The following is an 18,899-nucleotide window of genomic DNA, read 5'->3' on the forward strand; positions in this document are numbered from 1 at the left end:
AACCTTTTTGGCCTGTATAATTTTTCATCTGGAATTACATCAATTATAAAACTGAGCCCTTTTTTTAAATTAAATGGGAAGGGGATGTTTACATATTTTGGCTTTTAAGGACCATTAGATGTACTGCATTAGAGCTGCGCAGCTGAGTACCCACAAGTTGTGTTTCTTCGGATAGTATGTTTTGTTCATATCAATGATAAAAGTTCAGAAATGTAAAGCATTGTGCCTTGCCTTCCTTATAGGAAAAGCCTAAAATGTCTTGCCAAGCTCTAGGTTTTCCATCCCACCTTTTCTATTTTCCAGAAGTTTTTTATAATTAACTACGTGGTTGTATGGAGGAGGAAGGCATTGCTGGCACTAAGGCTTGCTCAATATGTAGACACAGCAGGCAAACACCTTGTAGCCCTTTGGCTGAGTATCAAAACACCGCTAATAAGCAGACAGCCTGAACACTCGGCAATAGCAATGTGTTTGTTACAGAAAAGACAGCTTTGATCTGGCCGTTCCCTTTTTTGGAATCGCTTGGTATTATGCATAGCAGAGTGCTCACGTTTAATTGGTAATCATACCTAATCTTGGTCCTCCTTTATACAGGGATGGTACAAAAGAGGAATTCCTGAAGTATGTGTTAGTTATAGATAACTCAGAGCACGTTTGTTTTGGAGGAAGAGCAAAGGAAGGAAACTGACATTTAATTTTTTTTTTTTCTCTCCTCATCTAGAGCAAATGGAAATAGTACAAAATAATGAGAGACCATTCAAGGTAACTCTAAGCTGTTGTATGCAGTTCTGCTCCACCCTGTATATGGTCTATTTTTGTTGTTCCTGCTGTGGTCACTTGAGACAGGTTTTAATAGAAGTATGTCTTGGAATGCTTGTTACTGCATATGGAGATGAGAAAACTCTTGTCTCCCCTCAGCAGCCTCTGTGGATAAACAACAAACAGGTACAACATGTCCAGGCAGCGCTGGTTGGAGAATGAGAAGCCGGATGAACCTAACATGCCAGTATCATTCAGATGGCTCTGGATGAAAGTATTTCTGTGACTCCTTACACGAGTTACTGAGTACAAGCATTACTTAAAGTAACTATAGTTACTGTACAAGTATTATAAGCATGCAAGTTTAAATGGTCCCGAAGGGCAAACTGCTAAAGCGACTTTGGTACAGCTATTTTAAAATACTTGTTTTCAAATCTTTACTAATGACTGTGAAATACGTGGATTGTAGTAAGTCTACTTTCTTGTAATTAGTCTGGGATATTTTCCCTCTTATGGTCCTTTAGTGAAACTGTAGGGCAGTGTTTATGCCACTACAGTTTTTTGCCGTGGCAGTGACTGTGAAGTGATTGAACGCTGGATTAAGGTTTTGAATGAGTTGGGCATGAAGAGCAAGCAGGGAAGGGACTCTGTTGACAATAAGTATTTGGGAGCCTAATTTAACAAAATGCTTTGTTTCCACATTAGATGCACATTTCTGGTACATTTTTTTTCCTCTTTTGATCAAGGGTGTTTTGGACTTGAGCCAAAGACTTGCCTATACATGGAGTTATCCTAGAATAATTACTGTGGAAAAAGTAGCCTGGATTAACTCCATGGGAGCAGAGTATTTTTCCAGAAGGAGTTATTTGGAGTATCAACATATTGCTCCTTCCTCACTTTTTCTGGACTCTCTTGTGTGAGAAGAGAAGTTGCTCCCTTTGTATCCAGGATATTGGTTGAGAAGAAAAATAGAATATTGTCATGCTACTTGGCACTTGTGAGGTTTTAAAATCTTACATCTGCTCCACTAAACCAAGACACTGTGTTACAAACCGGCTCTCACTCGGGTGGATGAAGTGCATTAAGATGTGCTTGCAAGTACCCTTTTGGAGTTACGGGTGAAAGCATGAGATAAAATAATTTTTAATCCAAACCCACATATTGTTTTCAAACACTTAACAGGTAGGGGTAGGAAATTCTCAGATCTGTTCAGAGATAGGAGATACTGGAGGAATGAGATTTAAAGACTGCTTGTATGTAGTCTTGAGTCTGTCCTCATGTGCTGTCTGAAGAGTCTGGAAAACAGAGATGATTTTTTTTTTTTTTAATCATGATTGTGTTTGGGGAATACAGCCCGACTATGAGAAGCATATAGTGTAGCTCGGTATTGACCTTAAGAGCATTTCAGAAGGTGTTTGTGCACATGGTCAGTACCTTAACCTGCCGCTGAGCATCACCCGGAGCGGTACCAGCTCTCACCGTGCCCCGTGGCGGGTCTCTGCCCTTCCCAGCGCCGGTGCCCGCGGCCCGGCCCTCACCTGCGGCCGTGACCCACCCCTCGCACGGCTTCATTTTCCGTTGTAAAGACCCGGGACTGGTGACGCAGCCGTCTGCCCGCGGGCGGGGCGGGGCCCTTGGCCGCCTTTCCCGCGGCACATTTTGTGCCGGGCGATGCCCGTCGCCCCCGCGGCGGAGGCGCAGGGCTCCTCGGCGGGGAGCTGCCGCTTGGGGGCCGGGCAGCCCGCGGCGGCGCAGGGCGGGGAGGGCGGGGCGGGGCGGGGCGGGCTCCGTCACGATGCGCGGAGCCGGCGGGGCACAACGGGCGCCCTCAGCGCGGGGAGCGGCGGTGCTTAGGGGCTCGGCGGCAGGTTCCCGTGGCCGGCAGGAACAGATGGCGGCCGCGCTTCTCTTCTACCTGTCCCTCCTGTCGGGGCTGGCCGGCGCCTTCAACCTGGACACGGACAACGTGATCAGCCGGCGTGGGGAGCCGGGCAGTCTCTTCGGCTTCTCCCTGGCCATGCACCGGCAGCTGCAGCCGCAGGAGAAACGGCTGTAAGTGCTCCCGGGCCGCGCTTGGCCCCGTCCCGGGCTGCCCGCGGGGTCCCTCCTCCCTTGCACCGCCGGGAAACGTCCCCTGGCGGCGGGCCGGGACCCACCTGGTGGCCGGCCGGCCACCCGCTTGCGGCGAGGAGTGGAGCCGGGCGGCGGGGCGCCCTGCGGGGCAGGGGCCCGGGGAGAAACCTCTCGGCGGGACGGGGCGGCACCTGCCGCGGGGCGCTGCGGCGCCGCAGGCCGCCCAGAGGCAGCGTGCGCCCAGGCGGAGCGGCGGAAGCGTGCCGCGGAACGAGGTGCAGCCCCGCCCTCCCCGGTGGCCTGCGGGTAGCTGGGGCGGGAGAGGGGGAAGCGACCGACAGCACCCGCGGGGAAACCTTCCCGCCTCGGCCGCCACAGGGGTCTCTTAGGCGATCCGCCGGGCCCGGGCGGAGCGGGGAGCCGGGAGGCTGGAGCCCGGGGCGGCGCCGACCTGCTCCGCCGGTGCCCAGGGCCTGCGGGTGCCTGTCCGGGCTCTGGGGTTGGTTCTTCCTGTGTGTACCCGGCCTCGGGTAACGCAGGGGCTACTGTTCAAGATGAAACCTGCCCGGTAGCGCAGGTGGGAGGTGGCACAAGGAAGACGGGAGAAATAAATAAATGCTAGTGGCTTATGGGTGGAAGCTAGGAACTCCTTTTGGGAATCTGAGAAAGCAAAGTAAGGTTTCTTAGTACGTTTCCAGGATCCTTGCGTCTTCCTAACTGTATCTGAGCAGTGCCTGACCCTGCCCTATCCAGTGGTGCTGGATGGAGTGTGTCTTCTATAAAGCATTGTTACTAAATAAATGTCCCTTCCCTAAGTATTCAGTTTTAATTCAAGGGAAAAGATGAGCCCATAGTCCATGTAAAGTTAACGGGAGAAGGAAGCTGGAAAGAAATTGTATCCTTTGTAGTCCATATAGAGTTAATGGGAGAAGGAAACTGGAAAGAAGTTGTATCCTTAGTAAAGTTAGCTTGTACACTTACTTAAAAATCCTGTCGTCCCATTTTGCTCACACTTGTGTTCCGTGTGATTTCATAGAAATTACAGTGTGTAAAGGAGTATAAGTCACAAATATCCATGCTCTGTTTTCTGTCTCGTAGATAAAATGATCTATGGTATCCTAAACAATGAAAAACAAATCTGTGAGCTCATTGTCAGTGGTCTCAATATCTTAAATCTTGACAATACTACTCTTGCATTGGTCTCAGTTTTACTAAGAAGGCAGTTCCCGACACTTGTTAGTTTCCCATTGTATTGTCAGTACTGGTAGAATGAGTGTGTCAGAATATGCAGAGACAGAAATCCAATTACTGAGAAGTCAGTAGAAACACAAGAGTGGTCACAGTATTCAAACTAGTCTGTAATATTTGGCTGAAATGCTTCAGAGATTATTAGCATGAAAGTTCTGTATTGTATGTATAGTAAGTGCTTCCTCAGGCAATCCAAGTCTGGGGACAGAGCAGAGCCAGATGCTGTCTGCCTTGACATAGCTTTCTGAATCCAGGCTTTCATAAAAAGCAAGGGTTGCTAATAGAGACAAAACCATACTAGAGAAACTGCATTTTATGGTGATGTCTACTTCTGAATATGAGACAGTTTGGCCATTTTAAAAATCTTTTCATGCGTTTCAGCATAATGAATGTGAGTGCTACCCTGCGTAGCTGCTGGGTATAGTACTCTTGGAATGGGACCTTTTACATCACATGGGCATGTTATCGTCTCTTTGAGCATCATTTTAATGTCTATAAGAACAGTGGTGTATGTCTGCAGAGAACAAGACATTAAACATGCCAAATTGTAACTATTTTTCACAGGGACAGAGAGGCGTTTTGCTTGCTTTAAGTTGTGTCTCATGAAACAGATGGGAGTTTTGGTGGGGAAACTTGAAGTGAAGCCTCCCATGTTAGGCTGCATATTCGTATCAGGTAAAAATGAATCATATTGAACTAATATAGAACCACTTGTGTGACCTGTTCCATGGAGAACCATCTGTGGTTTCTAAATAGCTTGACTCTTTATAGGTGGAACAAATGGTGTCTGCTGTCGGATGCCCAGTGAAGGCAGAAAGTTTTGGGAATGGAGGTCATACTGAGGTCTCCTACTGAGAAACAAGTATGTCTAATGCCTATATGCTGTCCGTTATCTGTAACAGCAGGAATTCTAGTAGTTTGTTCTCAGGAGTCCAATACCCCGACATTCCCAACTGCATTTTGGTCTGTGTCTTATCTCTACTGCAAAAGTGGTTTTATGTGCAGCTATCTCTCAGTCAGATAGAAGTATTTATTTTATCCCTTCTTCTCAAATGGATGCTAACTTCAAAGCTCAGTTACAGTTTGAGTGTGAACACTGTTAAGTAGTTGCCAAAAATACACAGACCTCATTTCATCATTGAAACTTAATTAAAAGTGACACTTGGGTTCTAACCTGGCAAGAACCTCCATTCCAAAATAACCTGTCAGCCTGAGTGCCCTCCTACCCCTCTAATGTTACAGAATTAAAAATGATTTGTAACAGACATGAGCAAGATCAGTCACTCCTTGGAAAAAAAAGCAAATGAGAGAAGGTGAAATACATGAATTCTATTCAAGGGCTGTTTTAGTCTGTGGCTGGGAGCAAGGCTTGGTAAAACAAACTAAATGACGTGTAATTTTTCTCTTGCCTCGCTTAAGTGGTTCTTAAGTGAAATGGTTCCCCCTTCCTCACACTCGATAACTCAGTGTTAAGCATTATAAAAATCCTCTGTAAAGATGAGGGTGGAGAATGTCTAGTAAGTGTGACAAATAAAGGTACAGCTGAAATAGCCTTTAATTAAATCTGGTATTTGCTTTTGATCACCTTTTTTCTTAGTCACAGGATACTGTGGATTACATATTAGCTTTGAGTTAGGTACTAATGCCATGTTTGCTAATGAGGAATTACTTAACTCTCAACAGTATGGGTACAGGAGCTGCTTTGACTGAAACTGTAAATGGTACTGAGTATAAGGCTATGGAGTAGTTAACAGGATTTTGTTTTCCTTTGTGAATATCTTTGGGTGAGAAAAGTTGGAAAGTTTGTCAGTTGAGGAAGAGAAAGACTTTTTTGATTTGCAGTGACTGAAAGTGGAGTGCTAATGGCATGTGGGTGTGAAAGCAAGCTGAATGCAGTCTGAATGTGCATGGGGGAGCATTAATGTTGGAAGTACTAAGGGCAGCCTGCCTGGATTTCTGTGTGCGGTTCTGGTTCATTGTCAAGCACAGCGAATCTGGTAGCAGAAAAGGCTAATGGAGCACTAAGAGAGCTGGGCTTGTTGCCCTGTATAAGACTGTTTGGTTTTTAATCTGTCAGTATGACAAAAATAAGGGAGGTCTGGTTTTGTGAGGGAGTGGTGACACAATGGCACTGCATTTTGTCTGCACATTGGAAGAAGGTCTGGAACCTGGAGGGGCCTGAGACTTGGGAACAGCATTAGCCATAGGAGTAATGTGGTTAAAGTAGTCCTTTGATGGAGAATGAGAGTGTATCTAGTATCTGTAAATGAGGACTACACTTGCTATGTATATTAGTGACTATATATTTTAAATATGTTACTGTTATAATAAATATATTGTTACTAGGTACTTTATATATAGTGAGCGTAGTCACATATGTGTACTTTTATATATATATAGAATATATATAAATGGTATGTTTGTCTATATACTCCATGTAACATGTCCAGTAGGTCCATTCCAGTCCTTTTTGGTTGTAATTCACAAAAATTTAAGCAAATGTCTTGAATTAAAACATAAGCTCCAAGAATACCTTAATTTTTGTATAACTTTACTTGCAAATAATTCTGATATTATTTTCAGTAGAAGTATGGAGCTGAATTTTTGTAAACTTCTTATTGTTTAAGGTAAATAAGGATGAAATTGTAGTAATCAATGTTCAAGATCCTCTCATCAGCTAAAAAACTGTGTGGTTGAAAGCTGTGGATAGGCACTTTATGTTCAGACTGCACTGACCATTAGCAGCCATAAAGTACTAAAATCTGCAGTATATTTTACTTGTGCCAGGTTTTGCTGATGCTGCACATCTCTGCTGTGAGCTGTTATATCAATACATAACAAAATTGCCTTTGGTCAGGAGGGCTGCTGACATTGCTGTACTGCTGCAGTGCATCCCCTGTGGCATTTAGCCAGCAATTCTGTGTTGAGCGAGGGCTTTTGCTCATAGACACTTTGCTCCGGTAACAAAAGAGCTGAATTGTGCTGGTCTGCACTGGAAAATGGCGATTTCTGCTTGTAGAGGTGGTGTAGTGTAATTCAGGCTTCAGGTGGACTGAATTAATAACAGTCCATATTTACATCTTCAGGATTTAACACTTTGATAATGACTAGTCTTCAGTTCTTCTGTCAAATAAAAAAAATAGGAAAAAAGGTGTTATTAATTTTCCTTTTTTCTTTCTTTTATTTTTTAAGACTGTGTCCTTACTGTCTCATTGCACTAAGTGATGTTCTTTTGTTTGTTTGTTTTTTTTTCCTGAGTGTCTCTCTGGTTTTGTCTATGCAAGCTCCTGGATAATATGCTTAACATGCTTGATTACTTTACTGATTCTTGATAGTGGAGAAGTTTGTCTGTGTTTGAGGTACATGTCCTGTGGCACATGTCAGGGTCAAATGAAGCTGGGAAAGAGGAGGGAGTAGTAGTAGTTTAAGAGTTTCCCTGTAGTAGTAGGGATTTGTAAAAAGAAGATCCATCATACTAATATCATGGGTGAAAGAAGTGAGAAGATAAATTTACATTGCATAAGAGGGAAGAATGTAGAATTGCTATAGGTGGAGTCAAACTGCAGAAGGCAAGCTTTTTCGCAGTACCAAGTGTGAGTTGTGCTGTGAGTTACCTGTGGTTTGCACGTCAGGCATACAAGAGATTGGAAACTGTCATATAATTGTCACTATCTGACTCCCATTCTTGTGGGTGTAAAATAATAGGTAAGCATTGTTTGTTTGTTTGTTTGTTGTTGTTTTCCTCAAGGGAACAGGAAAGAATTGTGCACTCAGTCCTGCAGAACTCTATTAAGGGAAGAAAGATGAAATGAAGCATTGAGCTGTATACTGAGCAACTAGAAGTTGCACTGGTGTAATCACTTTCATCAGTCTAGAAAAGGAGCAAACCCTGCACAGAACTAGTTAAGTCCTGTCATACAGCAAAAATGTGCTTCTACCAGGACAGTTTAGTCCAGGTGACTCTAAAAAGGCTGCATCAGGAAAGAGAGAGAATTATAGAATATTTTGGTCTGGAAGGGACCTTTAAAGGTCTTCTAGTCCAACCCCCCCGCAATGAGCAGGGAATACACTACAGTACGGGCCTTTGCCATTAGCTGTGTGAGTTCACAGGTTCAGCTGTGCTGCAGCGCTAACTGGTGTGACATGTTCATAGTGTAAAGCTGACCTTCCCACATGGGAAGTGGCAAACCTCTTATCCCAGTCCTCTGTCCCCTTGAGAAACTTGTTTTTCAAGAAGTCATATACTTTTCAGATTCCGCTTTCCCCCTGCCCCATGGTCACCTGTAAATGCATAAGAATCTTAAATACCCCTGTGGTAGATGTGTTATTTATGCTGGTGTTATTAACTGAATTCATTGCTGTGTTAGTGGGACCCTTCCATGAGGAAGGACTGTAGTGTATGCCTTTTGTCAGCAGTGATGATAAATGGCCTTGTGTAAAGACTCCAGCTTTGAGAAACAGCCTAGGCTATCAGCTTCAATTACAGCTCATAAAATTGTTATGCTCTTACTGGAAGATGCTTATACCTGATACAGCTCCTTGGTTTCATAGCTTTTTTTTTTGTTTGTACCTGTGCTGAGCCCGATTGATGAATCAGCTTCTAATGTAAGAGGTACCACATCTTTGGTGGGGGTGCTAGAGCATAACATTTACAGGGTAGAGGTGATGACAGGTTTAGAAGCATTTTGGCTTATGCTTTCTTATTTTTAAGTGTCTCAATAGATGTGAATGGAAATTTGTGGACGCACAAATTCCTGTCTCCTCAGGCCGTATGTTTAGAAAAAGAAGGGTGTTCTGTAAACTGTTATTCCGTGTAAAACATGGACCTGCCAAGCCATTCCAAGAGCATGATGGCTCAATTAACCAAAATTGCTTTAAATTCCTTTGGTCCAAGTCTGTCGTACTCATCCATTTCTAAAAGGATGGAATTTATACCAGGTAGTTCTTATTAAGTGATACTAGGATGTGAATCAACCCTGATGAACACAGCATGTGCAGCAAATTCTTTTGTGGCCAAAGTATTAGATGTGTCTCAGAAACAAATAAAAAACAATCTTGTATCCTCTTAACACTAGCAAGGTTAAAATAGTGTAACTGGAACAAAACAACACAATGCAGGCAAGCACAGACCTTGGTCTCAGGAAGAAGGAGAAAGGCTTTTCTCTTCAGTGAAGTGAATGAAAACTAATGAGCTGCACAAAATATGAGTTAAGGACAAAAGAAAAGCATTCTCCTTGACAAATTGTTGTGTTCTTGGGGGCAGGGGCTGTGGGTCCTGACAGCTTTGCTCAATGATGTCCAAAGGCTGGGCAGAGAAGTGTTTGGGGGATGGCTTACAGTTAGATCAGCAACTATTCTCTTGCTTTTCAAATTAAGCTGATGTAGACACACAGAAATGGGCAAAATAGATGTATCTGTGTGTGTGTCTGACATAAAACCTTCAGTGAAACTGTCTGTGAGGTATTCCACTGTGAAAATGAGTTGTAATCCTTAACAGTGTTTGCTCTAAATATTGTGGGGAAGAAATAATCCTGTACCTTCTTATTCTGATACACAGTTCGGTTTGAGAACTGTAGTTCTAAGTTGGATGGGCTAAAGTGTGTTTGAAGAGCATAACTACTTATCATCTAAAACCTGAGGTGGGAGTGAGCTGGAGAAGCATCTTTTCTCTGGCCTTCCCTTCATGCAGCGAGAGGTGGGGTGCTGGGGTGCTGACAGGGGCCAGCGTGCTGTGCGTGTGCTCTGCCCCACTTCCCAGCTGTGCAGGCTGGAGCTGAGCGAAGCATCGAGCCTGGCTGTGGCACCGGCATCCTGAAACCTGCAGCTGGCAGACAGCTGCTTGAAGGTCATTGCTGTCCCTATCCTACGGTCTGGCTGGCACAAGAAAATGTATGGTGCTCTTTAGACTTGAAATGTGACCCTGTCAGCTGCAGAAGGCCAGAAAGTGTGGGAGGCTGAATACTGGTCAAGTTGCAGGGGTGCAGAGTGAACCACTGAAGTATCTGAAGTATACAGTGTGTACAACATGAGGCCTGGTTTCTGTGTGCTGCTCTGCTCCAAAGCAGCAGATCTGGGACAGACGTGGCAGGAGTCCTTATGCAACAGGGAAATTAAAGGGAGTACTGTATTGTTATATTATCTGTGATCTGAAATCTAAAAATTTAGCATTTTTATTTGAGGACATAGTTTTCCTCTGCTTTCTGTGTTCGTTTTCTAAAAATTTTGAGGTCTTGAGAGCAGCAAAGAGCTTTCCAACAGGTGTGCACAGAGAGTTGAGATGTGCTGGTAGTGTTGGACACAGAGGCGCAGCAGTGTTATTATTATTATGAGATGTACTACAATTTCTGTATCAGTTTCGCTCTTGGGTTGGCTACCTTGATGGTGAATAAGACTCTTTAAGGTGGCATATAAAGAATAAACTGTAAGGCAACCATACCATCAGGAATGGATTAGTCTTAATCCAGATGTAGAGTTTTATGTACGGCATTGTCTGCGGTTAAAAATACCATTCACTTGTGTAGAGAGTCCTAATTCGTAGTTTTTTTTGTTATGATCTAGTTGAAAAATGTCTTGTACCATGGCAAGAAATAATAGTCTGTGTTGTATCTTCTTCAGAAATACTGACTAACCCCATTAGTCTGCACCTGGACTATTTGATGAATCCAATCTGTAACTGTACAAGACAAACATAAATCTTTGTAGTATGACCATCAAATTAAGCGTTTTTATTTAATAAAAAAATATTTAAGTTTCTGAGAAGTCTCTTTGCTATTGACTGCCTTTTAATAAATATCTGTAGTTGTGTAGGCTCTTAAATCCAAAAATCTCAACATAATTTATAGTGATATTATTTCTTCAACTGTAAAAGAGGAATGAAGATAAGCACAAAATCACTCTTGGGGTGCTTGCTAAGATGACTGTAATTTTCTGTGTGGTATATGTTACTAATGCTGCTAATGTTAGTTTGTAAATAACAGAAAAACTTAAGCAGAAGCAGGACAGGTAGGCTGACTTCTCATAAATGTTTTTTCTTAAAGGATAACAAGCAGAGAAGAACGGTTTGCTGATCTAATTTGTTGCTGTCTGGATTCTCCACAAAGTAAACCAGAACATTTCCCAAATCAGTACATTGGGCTGCCTGGTGTGTTCCAGCAGTAAATTGTTCACTAGTCAGCATGGGCCATTCATTTCTCCTCTGTTAAACTCTATCCAAACCCCTTTCCATGTGTGCCAGAGCAACTGTCAGTTTTGCGAGGGATGCAGTCTGTGAAGTTTTTCATAGGAGATACCTCATTAATTGCAGAAGAACTGGTGTTTACAATCAGCTGTTGTTGAAATGTTTCAGAAGCAACCTGGAGCTGGATGAATCATTTTAGCCATAGCTGTAAAAATGTCACATTTTGGGGACATGTTCTGTGGAAAAGACAAGACATAGATTAGGGAAAGGGCTATTTATAAACAAGTGAGCAAAAATACGTATTATTGATTGAGCAGATGATGGTTTGTACTGTAAAATGTTAAACAGAAAATTAATACCTGATAGTTGTACTTAGCAAGGTAGGTACAGTAGGAGGCACAGGGATATTTGAAGAAAGAAGTATACAAAATGGTCTGGAAATGTCAAATAATTCATGTATTAGCATTGGATATTGTTGAAGGAAGTTATACTTTGAAAGTAATGGCAGTAGAATATAGCCTAGAAGAGCAAACATGAATGTGGAAAAAAGTCTCACTTCCAGTTCGAATGGAATTATCCAGTATATAAAAAATAAGTGAACTGAACCATAGCTTAATAAGTCTCCCTTCATAACTTTAGCATCAAATGTAATGTATGTTTGGTAAGATGCATGTCCCTTGGGTTTAATGTATCAAGAGTATCGTATGTTCTAAGACTATTTTGGCAATTCCCTAACTATTGCTTTGGAGAAAAGACTTGAAGTTTAGTTTAAAAAGCAGGTGTCCTGGTTTCAGTTGGGTAGAGTTAATTTTCTTTCTGGTAGTTGGTATAGTGCTGTGTTTTGGATTAAGTATGAGAAGAATCTTGATAATAGTCTGATGATTTGGTTATTGCTAGATAGTCAAGGACGTTTTCACCTTCACATGCTCTACCACGTGCACAAGAAGCTGGGAGGAGGCAAAGCCCGGACAGCTGACCCAGGCCGGCCACAGGGATGTTCCTTACCATAGGGCCTTATGCTCAGTATGTAAACTGGAGTTGGCAGGGGGCAAATACTCCTGCTGGGGAATGAACTGAACAGGTGGTGAGGGGTTGCATTGTGCATCACTTCTTTTGAATATTCTGTGTTCCCCCCTGTTCTCCACCCACCCCCCCATCCCCCCCTGAGTTTCTTTGCTGTCCTATTAAACTGTTCTTATCTCAACCCATGAGGGTTTTGTTGTTGTATTTTGTTTTTTTTTTTTTCCCCCCCTTTCCGATTCTCTTTCCCCATTCCACTTGGGGAGCAGCATGAAGAAGTGGTTGTGTGGTCCTAGTTGATGGCTGGGGTTAAACTACAAATGCATGCCAGATGTATTCTGCTGTGAAGATTTTGTATCAAAACAATAGTAAAAGGTAAATGGTACTGGTTCTTGCATTGTGATTTCTAGAGCTAGTATGCACTGACTGTTTTTGATTCTGGAGCGTTGGCTGGTCGTCTTGTTTCCTCTTACAGAACTGCGTCTAAAAATATGTAATTTCCCAATATGGATTTCCTTTGAGCAGTTGTACTTGTGTGAGGATGTTTTGACTGTTTAGAAGTGACAGGTCTGCAGGATCAAGAACAGAAGCAAGAGGGTTTCATGGGGTGCTCCCTGTCTAGATGGCATCTACAGTGTAAAAATGTACTTGGGTCCCTCCAGGATAACACATATGGAACCTGCGCTGGATTTCACTGTCAGCTATCAAGTTTCTAGGTTACTTTTCAGCTGTATTCTTCTTTTTATTTGCTTTCTGTTTCCAAGGAGTTTGGAGATCTTTGCGAAACAAGGGACAGCAAATAGGAATAATTAGCATTGTTGTTAATCAGGTTTGCTGATAGTGTCTGTAGGAATGGCAGGCTTTCTTACAGAGACTGAGGGTTATTTCCTTTTCAGTGGGGATGACAAAGGCAATTTTTCAAATTGAAGTAAATGTGCTTAGCTTCTACCTACTTCAGCTGCCATTCGTATCCTCCTCAGAAGTAGGTCTATAAAAAAATCTTTAAAAACCAAAGCAAAACAAGTTTGCAGATATGCTGGGAACGACTCATCCCTGTAATGCCTGAGGTTGTTTGCTCAGCAGCACATGCACAGGTTGAAGGTCTGAGGGCAACGCATGTTTATCCTGGAAGTGCTCAGAAGTGGCAGCCAGCTGTTACTGATAGCAAACACATTATTGGTGAGGGTAGTTGAATTTTCTGCATCCCTCTTTTCATGTTACTCCTGTATGGGAATTGTAAAGATTAGTTAGCTTTGCACTTTGTCCTTGGTGCTACCCAAGCTGCATAGTGGTTAAATCTGCTAGCTCTTGGAACTTGGTGATGTCTAGCAGACCGTGTGAAAGAGATCACAGCTTATATATAATTATCCATGTTTCTTCAGTGTGAAACAAACCCTAAGTGAGAATCATGTTATTTTCTTGGCCAAAGATGCTAAAATAAATGTTAGTTTTGTTGTTTTTTTTTTTTTTTTCTTATATAGCCAACTTTTGTAGCTGCTATGAAAAATATGGCATAGTTATGCAAGTCCCTGTAAACTTTTAATCCACTTGACTTGTGTTTCTGCTAAAGAAATGTTTGATGATTATGTAGTGTGGCCCCAGAATATTGCTGAAGAAGTAGGTTTCTCTCTCTTCCCAGCCAAGCTATTAATATATTCCTGCATATAGTGGAAGAATCAGATCCAGTCCTAGTAATAGCTGAAGTGCTGTTAGCACAACTTCCCATCTATAGGAATACAGGGTGTTAAAATACTTTAAAACAAGTAATTAATTCCAGGTTCTGCTCAAGTGAGAATGTGGGGAGTGGTGAAAGATGGAAAAAAAATGTGAGGAGAGTCATGTAAAAATTGTGTGTTTGTGGAGGGGGAGCAGTCGGAAGAGAATGCAGTGGGTTTCTTGGCATAGTCTCAAATGTAAGTTATTTTGCAAACAGAAGAATTTTGTTCTGAGGATTTGCAAGCTGTTTGAAATTCATAGTTTGTACATTGCTACTCGTAGTAAGATAGAATTGCTTCTTCCACAAGTGCGTATATGGAGAACTTTTTTGTGAATGTATGATTTATTTCTGTTGATCTGTTTGATCAATGTTTCAGTATCTGCGCGGAACATGAAAAAAGGCTCCTTAAATGTCTCAGCGGCATGGGCATTTGTTCGACTTGGTCCTCCTACAAAAATACCTACTGAAGTTCTTCCAAGTGATTTGAATGCCTGTGTTTTCAGTTAATTTGAAGGAGTGGAGGGACTGTATGTCAGTACATGTACCCAGTGACACATCTGCTTTTGTAATTAAGTTCATGACTTGCAGAAAAGCCTTTATATGCGTTTAACCCAGGGCTATGATGGTTTTAAGACCAAAAGCATAACTTGAGATCTGTGGTTTAGTGTGCAAGTGACTTTTGGCTGTTGAAGTGTGTTTGCTAGTTGTTTGTGTACTCATTCTCTGAAACATCTGTTAGGGATGACATATCGGGAGGGTACATGGCTTTCTACGCAGGCAGAGCTCTTCAGCCTGTCCCTGCAGGATGGCTCTCTGGTGCTGCAGGTTTGGGTGTCAGCTGGAAGGGCACAGCTTGGCTCCCCGTGCCAGTGCTGGTCTGGCCTGGGTGAGCTTCCTGCTGGGGCTCTGGCTGGTACCTTTTAGCTGAATGGGATGAACTACTTTGGTTCAGACAGTGACTCTGCCAGAGTCACATATTAACATTTCTGCAGTTGTGTATCTAGTGCAAGAGGTTTTTCCCTATCTTGTTTTTTTTTTTTGTCCTACAAAGAAGGAAAAGAAGGAGAAGGAGTCATCTAATAAATTGGATGTATGGTTGAAGGAACCACAGCTTGGCTTAGCCTGGGGAGCCATTGCTCTTCCAGTACTGCAGGGCTGTGGGATTAGTTGCTTTAACATGTTGTATTGTCCATTGATTCTGGAGTGAAAGGTCTGTCCCTTTTGCTGTACTTCTTTCATGCATTTTAATGGTTTAATTATGGTCATAAATGAAATCGATGTACTTCATTCAGTGAAGGAAACAGAGGAATGACATTTCAGCTCAAATATTTGCTCTGCACTGTATTAAAATTCCTGCAACTTAAAAAAAAAAAAAGGCTTTTGGCATATCGATGAACAGTATGTGCCTGTTACGGTTGTTACCTCTGTAACAAGTAGTGCCTTCTAATACTGACTGGGAGCACTGCACTTTCAGATTGCTTTTTGAAAAAAAAAAAGGCTGAGCAACTGTTTCCATATTTTGATTATTTCCACATTTATTTTCTAAAACGTGTACCTAATAGACGATGTGATACTCCTTTCATTTTTCATTAACTTCAAGTGGAGATGGCATGTGTAGGGGCAGTACAAAGACAAGCCCTGCAAGTATGAAGAAGTTTAAATCTGAATTCAAAGGTTTTCTATGACATGTATGGGCAGCAGTCCTGGTGCAAGAGGCAGTAATTCCCAATTTGTTATGCACTTGCTTGCTGGAGCCTGTAGAGTGAGCATGTCCCCAAAACACTGATCACAGCACCAACTCACCGCTTTTTACAGCAGCACCAGCACCAGCAGCCGCTTCTTTCCAGCCTGTTTCCCCGCAGGAGGTGGGGCGGCGCTGGGCGAGATGGGCCGGGGCTGCGCTGCCTGGGGCTGCTGGCACGAGAGTGAGATTAAAGTGTGGGGTGGCAGGAGGGACAATTCGCTCCTTCTGTGCCTGTGGGGAGCTGGGACTGTTGGCTCACCCCTGCTTTTTTGCTGCACTTGCTCCCTGGTCCTGCTGCTGTGGGGACCTGTGCCCCAGCTCACCCTCTGGAGAGGGGCTGGGCTGTGCCCGGCTGGCCGCGGTGGGACTCGCGTGGTTCCAGGGAGCCCGGTGTGGACAAGGTGGCTGTGGGCAAGGGCTGGGCTGGGAGTGCTAGCACCTTGGCTCCTGGATTTGATTCTTTAAAAGGCATACTTGTCACCCCATGTTGTTGTAAGATGATCTCATGCAGCAACAGGCACTACCATATTAGAAAAATCTGAGTGAAAATCCTTTAAATATTTTTTTTCCATGAGTTTATAATAGATAATAATGAAAGTGTCTAATACAAGTTTTACAGTATCACTTCATGCTCAGATCTGTTCCTAGCATGGGTCATTGTTCTTTTAAATCTGGTGAGATGTGTAGCTTGTGAGGAAGAAACTAAAACTATGAGCAGGTTGCACTTGCTATTTGACAATATGAGAAATGTGAGCTCTATCTCCTGGTTAAAGCCAGAGGGTGGTGTCTGAAATAGAAAACTGTATTTTGAAACATGACTTTGGAACAGACTGTACCATTTCTTGTAAGAAAAATGCGTTCTACCAATGAAAATGAGATGTGCAAAACCGATGTCAAATCCGTACAGGCTGGGCTCTGGACTATGAGGGAGAAGGGTTTATTTTTCCATGTGACTTTCAGAAAGTCAGTAAGTGGCCTTTCCAGAACAACAGGTATCTTTGTAGTTCCAGTTTTGTTTTGTAGTAGCTTGCCCTGGTGCTTATGGTGCTTTTGGCTTATTTTCCTAGCTTCTGTCATAATCTGCTTCCTGAAATGAATAAATAAAATGAAAATCACAATCCTTCAAGTGCCAAGCCTCCAGGCAACAGAGATTAATGGTGTACTTGTCCATGGCTTTGCAGTGGTAGTTAGAAAATCTAAATATGGAGTAGCAGATTAGGGGAATCATCAGTCACTTGGAATAACTGTTACTAATAAGCTGCAGTGATGGGTATCTCTTCAGAAAGTGTCACAAACAAATTCCCTGCTGACAAAGTTACTGGCTTTTGCAGGGAGAGGGATTTTTTTGGAGCAACCCAGTCTCATGGTTCAGCTCCTGTTCCTGTTAGCAGCCTGTGTCTATGGAGGGACAGTCTCTGAGCTCCTCAGTCCGTTGTGCTCCTGTCCTGGGACTTGTTTCTGTTGTGAGAAGCCAAATCCAGGCACAAAGCAGAGGGGGTGCCACCAGTATTCGAACATGGGGTCTGTCCTGTTGACTGACTTTAGTTATGTTGGAATGTTGTGAGGGTTGAGATGCTCCTATCCTCCCCTTTTCTGAAGTTTAAAAACTGTTGAGACCAAACCAGTGCAGAGGCCTGGAAATACATCTCCTGTGGAGAGGTCCACAGTGAGCGTAGGGGTCTCTGCCTGGAGGTTTTAAGCATTTGATAGATGACTACTGACTGTGCCTACTGTTTTGGTAGCAAAATTTTATCTAAATATGAATTAGTGGTAGTTACTCTAATTTCTTCATTTTGTTCAATCCAGGGAAAATCTTTGCAAGCAGATTATGGGAGTGTGAGAGGAAAAGGATACAGGAGTCTACCTGTCTAGCCAGGGATGGAAGAAGTTTTATAGCGTTTAGCTTCATCATTTTCCAAATGTGCCCCCCTTGTGTATATGGAGTGTTTCTGAAAACACAACGAAGTGCAAAGTCTGCAGTGGCAGTATTGTTATGTGAGAACAGCAACGTTAAATTGGACATTTGTGCTCAATGAAGGTTGCAAAATTGGCAATTACTTACACCACTGACTATTTTATTCCGCCTATATGTGGAAATGGCTAATGGTTTGTTACCCAGGAAACACTTTCAGTGATTTCTACTCCAGTCTGTTAAAGCTCAGAGCAGGCGCTATTCATGTGTTGGCTGCTACTTGTAAAGTAAGGATGGCAAAGATATGGTGCCTTGTTTGGGGTAGAAGATACCATGGAAAAGGAAAGAATTTAAGGAATGAAGAAAGCTTTAGGCAATAGCAGAGTATCTGAGCTCAGTGCAGACTGTGGTATTTTTTTTGTATTTGTTTAAATCAAAATGTCATTTACTCGATGGAAGCCTCTTACTTTGATGAACAGGATTTGCTTTCAAAAAACATTCAAGATATTCTCCCTCCTTTAACTTGATTTCTTTTGAGTAAGTGTTTATTGCAAAACAGAACTGTAATGAGTCGCTGATAATTTTTCTGCTCTGAAGTGTGTTGTGAAAATTGTATGGTGTCCTTAGATAGTTCTGTACTGTGAGGAAAAGAATTTCACTGCGGAGTGAGGGAATACTTCCAGGAACTTGAAGGTTTTATGGATTTCTTTTGATATGGTTTTCTCATCTGAACTGCAGCTTTCTTTTTGGAAGCGACCAGGGTAGTTCCATGAGCAATGCTGGCGGGAGTTCAGATAGCTGTGAGCAGAAACTCCTTCCAGTTCTCACTGTTGTTTTCATTAACTGAGAAGGAGCCACAGCCACCTACTAAAATTCTCAAGAATTAGCAATGAAAGGTAGGGAAGGTTTAAAAATCTGCACCCTGCTGCTTAATACTCTGTACTATCATTTAAAATGGAGAGTTATTTCTAGTGTGTTTGGCTTTGAATTTTAATAACTCTTTTGGGGCTACTTTTGATTAAATTACAGCCTTTCTTCTTGATTGTCACCAGACTGTTCTTGCTGAGTACTGGTCAACAGCAGTCAGCAAACTGAGGCCTGGTGCCTGCCTGACTGTGGGCTTTGAGTTCCCATCTCCTCTCACTTCTTTGAGATGTGTGGGCTTATAAAGTATGCTTATGTCATACAGTTTTCCAAAGGTCTGGTCCAGATCTAGATCAAGTCAGTAAGATGTCTTTATGCCATTCCT

General features: G+C 42.7%; 1 protein-coding gene across 7 annotated transcripts in view; it reads left to right on the plus strand.

Moving 5' to 3' along the window:
• ITGA6 (integrin subunit alpha 6) overlaps nucleotides 1-18,899 on the plus strand; it is a 133,963-nt gene that overhangs the window by 86,268 nt on the left and 28,796 nt on the right. For 2 of the 7 annotated variants that reach the window (XM_065840476.2, XM_071811080.1), the window contains exon 1: nucleotides 2,559-2,811. The exons of 2 other annotated variants lie outside the window; for them this stretch is intronic. In XM_065840476.2, coding sequence (XP_065696548.2) covers nucleotides 2,651-2,811 — 161 coding nt within the window. In that variant the 5' untranslated portion in view covers nucleotides 2,559-2,650. Of the gene's footprint in view, nucleotides 1-743; nucleotides 763-2,558; nucleotides 2,812-18,899 lie in introns of those variants that run through there. 3 more of the 7 variants (XM_071811081.1, XM_065840474.2, XM_065840475.2) reach the window with 3 other exon arrangements.

The sequence above is a fragment of the Patagioenas fasciata genome, chromosome 7 (genome assembly GCF_037038585.1).
Source record: "Patagioenas fasciata isolate bPatFas1 chromosome 7, bPatFas1.hap1, whole genome shotgun sequence".
In the NCBI taxonomy this organism is placed as follows: domain Eukaryota; kingdom Metazoa; phylum Chordata; class Aves; order Columbiformes; family Columbidae; genus Patagioenas; species Patagioenas fasciata.